Raw genomic sequence first — 12,500 nt, 5'->3', positions numbered from 1 at the left:
GCATACAGTTTATTTTTGTTACTAAATTAATTAATTTGTTTGTTTTTTATTCTAAAGTAATTGTACAGAATAACATAATACTCTAATTAGGTCATTACATACTTAACACTAGTCATACATAAAATGACTAAGGAATTAAATATCCTTGTCCTTTTAATTTCTAATTATGTATTGACCTTCTCAAGCTGGGGTTATTACTTCATTCTGTAATTGAATAAATTTTACTAGCACAATGGATTATTAAGGCAATGTATACATTTTTATAATTGAGAATGTAGCAATATCTAATGAAAGTGGTATCTTTAGAGCAAAAGAAAGTCCACATTTAAATTGTATTTATGTATTCAAAGTACACCATTAGGCTATTTGATTAACTCAGAGTTTTTGTTAAGATTATGTTGGATACAAATCTTATTAAATTTTGAAGTCTTGCACACCTTCATATAACTTAGTCTCAATTTTCACTTTACTACTGCAAGTCGAGCCATTGTTTTTGTCCATACTAGCTAACAAGAAATCATGAGTTTTTTGTTCTACTTCTTTCCTTTGACAGGTGAGGAGCTACATTTTGATTGCTAAGGAAGGAGATAAAAAATAGTTTTGTACTGTAAAAATCTTACTGACTGCTTTTTTTATAAGCTGAGGTGGGGCAATGATTTTATAGCTATGAAAGAAGAGATTTGTAATTCTGTACTGTAACAAATTTACAGATTATTTTTGATAATTTAAGGGGTTACATTTTGATGGGTAAGGAAGGAGAAAAATTACAGTTTTGTACTGAAACAATCTTACAGACTGCTTTTTAATAATCTTGCATAAAACCAACAGCTACAACATACCCTACACAAAACCATAAACAGCTACATCACACCCTAAACAAAACCATAAACAGCTACAGCACACCCTACACAAATACATAAACAGCTACAACACACCATACACAAAACCATAAACAGCTACATCACACCCTACACAAAACCATAAACAGCTACATCACACCCTACACAAAACCATAAACAGCTACATCACACCCTACATAAAACCATAAACAGCTACATTACACACTACACAAAACTATAAACAGCTACAGCACACCCTACACAAAACCATAAACAGCTACAGCACACCCTACACAAAACCATAAACAGCTACAACACACCCTACACAAAACCATAAACAGCCACATCACACCCTACACAAAACCATAAACAGCTACAATGCATCTGGTACAAAACCATACATAATTACAATACAGCATATACTGCATCATGAAATAAATTCATTTATATTTTATTGGTGTAACTGGCATTTTTACTTACCTGGAGAATTCTCATCAGAAAATATATCAGAATAATAAGAACTGCTTTTTGAGAAATGTTTCCACAACTTCTGTCCATCCTTTCAGTTTTGTATGATTAACAAATGTCTGTAAAATTTGGATAAAAATATATAGATATTTTTAAAATACATTAATAAAAATACAAGGTAGAATACACTATTGGAAATAATTATGAATTTGCTCCCCTTTTTATTATATGAAAATATAACTACACCAGAGTAGTTATCCAACAAATCAACAATACATCAGCTATAAAAGTAAAAGTGGTCATACTATTCCCAGCAGTAGGTGAGGAATGCACTCATGGTTCCAAGGAAAGAAAGACCATATACAAATGTGTCTGAGCTAGTGAAAGCTACTCCAGCTTGAGGAAAGGTTTAATGTTTCAGGAGATGTATGGAAATGTAGAAGAGGGTATGTGAAACATTGGTAATAAAAGTGGATGAGGCACAAAGGCCAAACTCTTCAAAAGTGATTCCAATATCTCAGGTTGTGCTCTGTAAGTACACATTACAATCCAGTAGAAGTCTTGGTAATGACCAAGCTGTAAAAACAGGTGTGAATATTACATCCAAAACATGAAAATACACATGAGAACAGAGTGGACACAATGAATGAGCAGCTGCTCAAAATCTACTAGTTAGGAAAGATAACCAAATCAAAAGACTGAAACAGACACCAGACTTCAACCAATAGAATGAGCAGAGCAGAAGGGTACTCTTTACAAACACTCAAATTGTTTGTTCAGTGGCAGAGAGGAGAATGGTTCACCATACAACATCTACAGTAAAGCATGCTGGGGAACCAATATGAATGTATGCTGCATCTCAGTCAGTGATGTTGGAAGTCTACACAAAAGTGATTCAGTCCTTAAAACTAGGACATAAACTGTACAGAATACAAAAGAAAATACCACTTAAATCAGAAAAACAACCTGGCAAATGCCATGATACATTCTGAAAACATATTTTCATGAAAACACACACTCAAAAGACGAGTAAAGTACAAAGCAAGTATCCTCACAAAGGTAAAAAATGAAATATTTACATTAGGTTTTTGTACTGATTAAATATTTTTGGCAAAATCTTAATATTAAAAGGAGCTTTCCAAGTTAAACTTCGAGAATCAGATTTGTGCCGTTCCACAATATTGAACTTTAAAAGAAAGATAAAACCAAAATGAAACTTTTTTGTTTAGTACTAGTGAAATAAAGTGAAATAGTCCTAACCAATTTATTTTCAAGCATTGATATTCTTCAAATAAAGTAAAACTGAACTCTTCTTTTCAATTTGCTCTCTATAAAGTAGTAGGTAAAATAAGTCAAACTATTTTAAAGTACTAAACTTCACTGTACTCTCCGATAATACAACATGCAATAATCCAAAACTTGTTCACACTACTCATACTTTGAAAGACTTCATGTTGGTTCTGATTTTAAACATAATTTGGTTAAAACAAATTTTTTATTAATTAAACTAATAAACTGCAAAAATTACTAGCCAAAAAATTAGGATTTTTTCTTATGATAGCAATTTTTTACCATCATACTTGACATTTTTTATAAAATGCCAGATTTTTTCTTTCTGGTCATTTTGCAATGTGCTGTAATTTAAAGGGTTGTAATGATTTTTGAAAGATACAGGTGGATAGATTGTTATCCATAATATTCCCTCAGGTTTCTTTCTTCCAGCAAGACAGTGATCCCAAACATGCAAAAAATAATTTGTAACTTTACTGTAAAGCAAATATTTAGTTCACATTTATAAATTATTTTACTGAAATTTAATTACTACTAATATATTTTACACAAAATCTTTAAAATTCACAATTTCAAAACATCAGACTCATAATTGTACAAGTGACAAAATCAAACTCCACACTTCTGATACATCAATATAACCTTGAAAAAAGAAGTCAGGAAAAAAAAATCCTAACTTTTAATATTAATATAAAATCTGCTTAATAATAAAAACACATATGAACTTCTGGATTAATTATAACTCACAACAGTTTTAAGCTCTAACTAACTTTCAAAGAATATCCACTTTAAAACTCTATATTCTTTATCATCTGCCTTATGCAGTCTCCAGTTATTTTTTGCATGTTTACTTTTATTTGCTACGTGTGGGGCAATTATTGGCTACGACAAAACAATTCATCACCTTATTTACACAGAGAATGGTAAGGGGACCCAAATATAAATTTTGACAGAGTAGAAGTCAGTGTCAGCTAAGCCAGTTTTATTTTCTAACACGATGGTTGGCTTCTGGAATGGGTTTCCTTCAGATGTGGTTGATGTAGTAAATTTAAGGGAAAGTTTGATAAATATTTAAATGCAGGGACTGGCTATGAGTGTTTTATTTTAAAGATTAGTTTAGTGGATGGAACAGCCCAGATGAGCCAACAGTTAAATATATATGTCATTGTGATTTACTTAATATGTAACAAACTCATCTACAAAACTACAGCTACTATGACAAAGACCCCGGTACCAACTAGTGTCAGAATAATGTTACAATTAACTCTAATGAGGTGCGAGTTGTCAAGAGACAGGTTAAATAAAAAGGAGAAAAGCTAAATAAAATATAACATAGTAATAATAATTAACAAAAGCTGAAGGAATACCACCATACAATAGTATGTTTAGTACATTATTTTTCTTTTTAATATGCTTTGTTATACTTTAATTAGAGTATAAATATTCTTGCTATTTAATGTACGATTCTATTAATAACTTATTAGGTATTTACTATCTACTGTTCTGCTACTTGACTATAGTTAAACATAAGAATTATAGTAATTTTTCTCAGATATCAGGCTACTCTAAATGTATGCTGTTAGAGCCACTGAATTGGCTCTTATTGGTAACAAGACATTGTTAGGGATGGTGATATTAAGTTCTGTATATAGCAATGTCAAGTTCTTCAAGACACATTAAATCTATGATAGTGCATGAAGAAAACCACTAGTATTTGTTTTCTGTAATCAACTTATACTCTATTCTTCCTTTAATGTAATTCAAATTAACAGTATACTATATTCATTCTTTAACATTACTTATACTAACATTATTAGTTAATGTTTAAAATAACTTTTTATAATTTTATTATTACTATACGTTTATAATAAAGATTACTGTGCATTTTAAACTTATAGATTTAGAGCTAACCTAAATCTTCTATGCTGGCCAAACACCGAGATATTATTGGGTTTATGGCCAAAAATGTTGCTAAGAGTGAGGATATCCAAATGATAACACAATACAATTTAATCTTTATAAGTAAGAATGTATAGACAGTATATTTAATTACCTCTGATTAGAAGTTAATTTTAGTTACAGGGTCAGAGTACTAATGGTTTGCATCTGACTGCTTCCTGTAATTCCAGTTACTACTATAGTAACATGCTCTCTTATAGGCATTATTTATACACATGCTTAATGGATTTAGCATGTATTTCATCTTTTAATATTTCTATGCCCATCTTATCTACAAGACCAGAAATTATGATAAATATGAAATTATTTATAATTTGGCACTGTAATCAGTATACACTGTAAGAAGGCACTAGAGTAATTGTTATTAGGGGAAGGATCCAGATGCATAGTGTACATGCATTAGACTCTGATGTAGTCCTCAGAGTTTAACTGTTACCATTAGACTGGTTTGATGCTAGTAAGCAATTATGACTATTCATTGTCTAAAAGATCTGATAATTAAAGACATATTTTGTTGAAAATCTTTAAGCATTTTGGGAAATATGGAAGAGATGTGTCAGTGGTTTTGCGAGTTAACAAATTACATTAAAATTAAAATCCACAAAAGCTTGAAGTACACCTGCAGAGCAGGTTGTTTATTTTATATACAATGTAATATTTAAAAATATGACCAGAAAAAAAGAAAGAAAACATTTCAAAATAGATTCCTTGTTATTTGGATAAATGAAGAATTTGATCCTGAACAAAAATTTCATTCAGATGTTTCCGTGAGCCAAAGTGATTGTGACATTATAAAGTTGTGTAAACTTTACTTACAGTAAAGTAAGTAAATGAAGAAGATGCAACAGGTTCCAAGGGTTATAAACCAAGACACATTACTTAAGATAAGGGTTTGTCACATGTCCTGCATGGCTAGTACAGAGCTATTAAAACTCGTATATCAGGGCCTATTCTTACACTTGCACACACTAGTAAAAAAAATCTCATGTTTTGGTCAAATTACTAGCTTTCTATACTGCATTTTGGTTGGTTGACCAACTGGATTCAAGTCAAATTCAGCATCATACTGATCTAAAAAATGTATAAGATTGCACCAATTTGTTTAATTGAATAGCACAAAATTTTCTGTAGGAATATGCTCCATATCTCCCTGGGATGTGGCAGTATTTGGTACTCCAAGCACTTTAGCACGTTAAAATTTTTCTTTTTAAAAAGTCGCACTCAAAGATATTTCTAAAAGTTGTCAGCCCTGCTACTATAACTGTTGAACTAACCATGGGCTGACAGTTTTAAGAAGTTAACTTATAAGTGTTTTCAAAGCAGCGTACAATTACAAATTACATGTGGAAGCAAGAGTGGATTGGGGGAGGGTGTGGCTATTGGATAGGCCCTAGCCTCTTGGGAGGGGAGTTCAAGACTTAAACGAAATTAAGTTACAATTGTATGCACAGCTTAAAACTCATAACTTTATATTAAAGTAACTAAATATTATATTTTCAATTGATATTAATAGTCTGGCAGGCCAGTTTTGGGTTAAAACTGTTGGATTAACCCAGTGACTGCACCAACCACTGATATGGCCAGTCTACCCCTAGGTGGAAGATTTCTTACTGATATTGAAGAAATGCATCAAAAGTATTTTAAAAGAAAAGGTTATAAAGTGGTTTAGTTTTCATATATATTTCAAAATCAAGTTCAAATCATATTGCATCACTGTTGGCCTGTATATATATTTGTCAATATAAACATACCACTCATCCCAGTAATGGCAACTGGTACACAGACTGGAGTAATTAATTTCAAAATATAATTACCACTTGTTTTCCTACATAAAAACACACGTACCCTAGTACATAAGGATAAAGATTTAAAACAACGTAATTCGTTTAAAGTAAAATTGTCAATGTCAGAGTACATTTTTTTTTTTTTATAAAGGGAACAAATCAGTACAACAAGAAGTCAGTTAAAATTAACAATACTCCGTACTACTTGTACGGCTAACGCATACACAATTTCCAAGCGCAAGACAAGTTATCGTAGCAACGAGATGCGAGCCTGGAACTCTTAGGTTCACAGTCCAGTGGCAGCACGCTGACCACTCGGCCGGAAATATAAACTGTTGTGAAACGGTAAAATGACCGAAAACTTAAATTTACAACTTTCAAAATTCAAGCTACAGTTACAATACTCAGTAGTTAGGGGTAGATTCCAGTCTCCGCATTATTAGTTATTTTCTGAACATTTAAAACTGGTAAAAATATATATAATCACTGTCTCACTGAAATATGTTCAGATTTCTTTGCCCTCGATACTTCTCAACTTCCGTACTAATTCTGAGTTATTCTTCATTATGTCATCTTCATTAAGTTAAAACTCACCTGATCTTCAATACTGGGGTGACACCTTTAAAACAAAACCAAAACACCATAATATTATTAAAATATTAATTGGAAAAGTTTTTATTTTTACTTGATTTACGTAATGCTAACTAGAGTACCGTAAACGTAATTATGAATAAATGAAATAACAGTAAACCCCAGAGAGTTTTACCTATTTATTTATTACTCATCATTTCGGCTGTACGCCTTCATCAGGAGCATAAGATATGTGTAATAAACTCTAATGATGGCATACAGTTGAACATTGTATAAATAAAATATAGAAAAGTTTGAATAATTATTTGAAGTTCACCATAGTTTTTTAAAAATTCATAATTAGGTGCATGGTTTCTGAACACAGATACTTTACGACGAAGAAATTACTGCTTGCAATTGTAGCCTTTAAAAGCGGTAAGTCTTTGGACTTACTTTGCTAAAAATCGGGTTTCGATACCCCTGGTGAGCACAGAACAAATAGCTCAATAACAAACAAACAAATAGTCCTTGTAAAACACTATTGCTACTATATAGAGAATTGCATCATTCCTAAGTAAATAACTAAAATACGTTACTACCTTAGCGATAATTCAACCAAAACCAAATACGTACAACGTAGAGGAGTAAGAACAAAAATACTGTGCATATTAAAGAATGTGCAGAGTATTTTTGTTATTACTCCTCTACTTTCAATGTATTTTAACTACTGTTACTACTTTTAATGTAGGAGATCCACCATTTGGGTAGACTATGCTTTGTTGAAATGGTTAATGAACTTAGATAACAATACTGCTAGAATATGACTTTGTCATAATGCATCACCAAAGCCCAAAACATGGAAATGCAGATGAACTCTTTCGCTACATAGTAAGACTGTGTTTGTTCATGGAATGTCCAGATCCTGAAAATCATGTGAGAGTTGATACCATTTTTGTTGTAGCAACGTTAAGACATACACTAGAGGATGAATGCCACGGTTAACAATTCGGAGCTTACGGAAGAGCAACTCGTGCTTTTCAAAATACATTACAGCTAGTAGTTCCTAGCACTCTAAGGCAAGAGATTCTCCAAACTTTGCACAATGCACCAATTGTTTTTTTTTTGTATTCGTACCAAGGTGTTTGGTGCTTGTGTGAATAATGTACGGTGTATGCCAGTCACAGAATAAACAGATGAGACAAGATAATCTACAGTATACAAGTGTTGGATCTTCTTTATAGAGGATTACTCTTGATAATGTTGGTTCCCTCTTGAAGATGGAAAGAGGTCATTGGTACATAATTGTCACTAACGTTTATTTCATAAAGTGAACCAAGACTTATCCACTAATCGATGCATTGGCACAATCGTGTTGGCAAAGCACTAGAGAAAAAGTTGTGAAGCACCATAATAGATCTCCATGGGTCGTGAAACTAATTTTAGCAATTGTTCTGTTACGACAGCGGAAGTCACGTGACGCTGATAACACGTGATGAGTTTCTAGAAAGATCATGAAGGCTCGAGTGTTTGTAGAAACAGATAATTGAGTCAAGCCGTAAGTATAGTGTGTAAATCGCTGTAAATTATAGCTAAGTTAAAGTGACTGTGAAAATTAAGTGTATTACAAAGTTTGTAACGAGAAAGAATAAACTAGTTTTAATTAAGAAAGGACTTGTATCGCTGTAGTTTCTCGGAAAGAATTTTTGCGGGAAATTAACAAACGACCAGAGACGTAACAGTTCTATAACTTGTGTAAAGTGTAAGGCTTGTTGAAGATGCGTACTTTGCTCTATCACGCCTAGTCTAAATATTTAAAATAATTGATAATACAAATTAATAAACACTTGTTTGCCAAGTTTATTAATCTTGGCCAAACCCACTGGGATGAATAACAGTCATATGTTATGATGCTTTACAGAATAGCTTAACAAAGATCTATATGCTGTTTTCCAAACACACTCCTGTTTGGGCAAATATTTTTATTTCTTATTGATGTATGGTTCTCCTACTGAAGCAGACATCCCAGAATATCTGGAGGAATATGCAGAGTGGTTAAGTTCTGTATTAGTTGATGCACACGAGTTTACCCAACAACAACTAGGAAAGTCTGCTAAACACCAAAAGAATGTTACGATAAGATAGTAAATTAACTGATGTACCAGTGTGGAGATTGGGTCTGGTTATGGTATGTGCTAGCAGTATGGAAGCAGCTCAGATCAATCTGAACAGATACATACCTCATACTCTGGTGAACTGGTTCATTGCTATACGAGTTACAGTTGACATGAAGCACATAAAATCATGCAACTTTATCTGTATGACCAGCAAGTCAGAGGAGGACAAGAACGACATCTCAAGTAATGTTAACCCACACAATGAAGAGAAAAGAGCTGAAAGTAATTATTTGGTTGTCCACGATAAAAATGGCTTAACAACTCTCAAGCTATCAAGCAGAGATTCACTAAAGGAGATATCCACTAGAAATTGGATGATTGCTGCTTGATTATCACAAGATAGGATGGTCATGTGGTCAAAAATAAATGACTAAAACCCGTTGTGACTATTGCTTTCAAAACCATCAAGTGAGATTTTCTTATGTTAAACATTGCTTGACGTTTTGAGAAAATCAGTCATCTCATCTAGCTGAGTGCCAGGAACTCTGTGAAGCATGTCATCTAGTCCTTGCTAGTCTTTTCCCTGTATACTTAGAGAATGTATGGTGATTCTACATGTAGTGAGGGAGTTGCATTTCCACTGAGTGTGAGTTGATGTACTGTAGTAACAGCACGAGTAATGATCCTGGTTGACAAGAATTTTAACTGAAAAGTATAAGTTCAACTGAACTTTACTTGTGATTATTTATTTCGTGATGTCTAAAAATAAAAACGAATTGTATTTGATGGCTCCTAGATAACAGCACTTTATAAGAACTGCAACTAATGAAATGTAGCTTCACAAAATAACCCAAGAAGTTTATTATCAGAGTAATTTGTTCTGGAGCTGGAGATGGTTTGTTATAAGTTACTAGAGTATGTTACAATGTGTAATGGTGATATATGGCAATATACGTGTATAGATAAATATATGTGTGTGATCTGGCGAAAGTGCATGAGCATTACATATTCATTCATGAATGTTGAATGATACATATGGATCAATTACACAAAGAACATAACAGTAAGAAACAATAGTATGGAAACAAAGTATTTGATTTGGATCTTAAGACTATGTGATATTAAGTAAAATGCGATTACTCTTCTGGAAGGTAAAATTTAAAGATACAATCCAGTTGTTAGTTCCATTAATATTGGTGAGAGTGTGTTACAATTTCGACATCGAAATATTCGGCAGATAGTGAATTTTATGGAAGGATAAATATAACATGAACTCATGCTATGTCTGAGAAACATCTACGAGTGGGTGAAATTATCAGTAGTAAATAAAATGTTTAGCTAGCATATGGAATTTAAAGTTGATGTACTCAGTATTTTATTTTGTTGTGATAGAATATATTCAGTGATTGAGAATGAAATATTTTAATAGGTACAAGTCTTACTGAATATTTTGTAACCTATTTTTTCAGTACAGGTGCAGTCATAATGCGTGAAAATGTAGACAGTGAGTGTACTAGAGGGGAGTGGAAAGTAGGTTTGTAAGTCACAAACCAAAACGAGTTCTAAAATATAACTCAAGGAACGTCCATATGGAGAGACAATATGAACACTTGTGAATTATAATGGAGAAAAGTAAGGATTAGCATTGCCTAACCCAAATTAACTCGTGTGTGTAGGAAGCAATTTTGCAGTCTCGATCCGGATTCCATCCTACTAGAACTGGGTGCCCCCTATCTTCTGCAATCATGAGTGTGGGTGAAAGACAGGGCCTTATGTTTCGGTATTTATGTGTATATGTCTTGAAGTTGTTATACAGTAATGGTACTCTCACGCATGCGAGTGTATATAAGAGCAGTCAGTTAACGTAACTGCATTCCTTTTTTAATTTTGCTTCTAATGACATGCCCTTGTTCTTTCATGCCTGCCAGTGTGTGTGAAAGAGTAGAGACTTAAAAGTTTTTTTTTTTTGTATATATATATTTCTTTTAATGTGGGTTTAACACACCATTACCAATTCCAACATGTGCAAGAAACGATTTGTTTACTTATGGTATGTTTGCATTTCATTTTTATTGTTGGGCAAGGGGTGTTTTATTTTTATGTATTTTCAGAATGGTGTCAATGTTAAAGGCATGGTGTATTGTATTCTTTATTAAAGAGGGTAATTGTATGTCTTTGTTAAAGGGTATTTTATTGTATTTCTGCTTTGTTTTGTAAATTGTGTACTTGTATTATAGTGTTGTGGAACAAATGATTTCTTGAGCGACACATTAATGAAGCTTTTTTTTTGGTTTTGGAATTAGGGATGGCTGGGTCTGCCTGGAGGGAAAGATGGAGTAAGATGTCTGATATACTATTAGTTCCCCCTTTAGTTAATGTGTAATTTTTAAATTATTTTGTTTTTCATCATTCTCAGTTTGGATGCACTGAGGCACTTAAGTAAGTCGCTCAGCTTTCCGTTTTGCTAGCCACGTGTATTCGCTAGTTGGTTGTTATCTAGTAGATAGTAACCTTGTGGGATAGACACAGAGCTGTGTGAAGTCTGACTTTGATGTTAGTTTATATATATAGCCAGGTTTGCACATGGAAGAAGACTATATTTGGAGATTTTATGAAAGGTTAGAAAGATTTAGTTTTATGAAGCTTAATTTAATTTTTTTTCATTTTATTCTTCACCATTAGTGACAGTAAACCTTAACTTTCAAGGAAATTTGAATTTTTAAACTACGAAGTTAGGCATTTGGATTTTCTTTTTACTTAACTTTCAAGGATGTTTTCGTTCCATTTCTTATCATTACTCACAATAATTTTCTTTTAGTTTTCAGCTCTTTCATATACTTCAAAATGTATGGATTTTATTTTGTTTCGAATGAGAATTTTGTATCTGATAAATAATGCAACATTTTCAGGTGGATAATTTTAAAATTTACAGGTTTCATGCAGTTTCTAATCAGAATTTTATATCTGAAACTGTAATACTTTGCATTATTAGATGAAAAATTTTAAAGTTCACAGACCCATATACTTTCAAATAAGGATCCTGTATCTGATACTTAGATTTTAAGATAGAAGACATGATATGTGGGCTTGTTATGCATTTTCTAGTCTCTTAACTGTTAGGTAGTTTTCCAATATTCAGTGTTTCAGGGATCATTTTTTGCATAGAACATCAGTCAAGGAAACTACAAGTTTTTCTCATGTTGGTTTTAGACAAAACTGCAGGAGTAACCAAGTTCATCACATGTTTTCCTTTAGAGGAGATCAATATAGCATAAGTGGTGCAAAGATGAGAAGCAGTGATCTGTTCTAGCAGTCAATGATATGATTATCTAGGGGTATAACCCATCCCTCGTCCACAGGAAGTAGTCCTTAGTTATATGGATGGAAACTGTACCTGGAGAGAGAGAGAACTTTGTATATAAAGTAATGCTTTTCCTTTATTTGAAGAAAGACTTAATGAGATTCCATAGAGATTT

At 32.6% G+C, this 12,500-nt stretch overlaps 1 protein-coding gene across 1 annotated transcript in view; it reads right to left on the bottom strand.

Moving 5' to 3' along the window:
* Positions 1-6,929, bottom strand: part of LOC106463629 (Niemann-Pick C1 protein-like) — a gene marked incomplete at its 3' end in the record, with an annotated part of 19,880 nt that extends 12,951 nt beyond the window's left edge. Inside the window, exons 1-2 of the mRNA XM_013923676.2 lie at positions 6,836-6,929; positions 1,320-1,426 (exon numbers count right to left, since the gene is read on the bottom strand). Of these exons, the coding sequence (XP_013779130.1) occupies positions 1,320-1,397 (78 nt within the window). The remainder of the gene's footprint in view (positions 1-1,319; positions 1,427-6,835) is intronic.
* Between the last annotated feature and the right edge of the window lie 5,571 nt (positions 6,930-12,500).

Source organism: Limulus polyphemus, unplaced genomic scaffold, assembly GCF_000517525.1.
Source record: "Limulus polyphemus unplaced genomic scaffold, Limulus_polyphemus-2.1.2 Scaffold1449, whole genome shotgun sequence".
Classification (NCBI taxonomy): Eukaryota; Metazoa; Arthropoda; class Merostomata; order Xiphosura; family Limulidae; genus Limulus; species Limulus polyphemus.
Note: the sequence above shows the minus strand (reverse complement) of the source record. Positions and strands in the feature narration are given on the sequence as shown.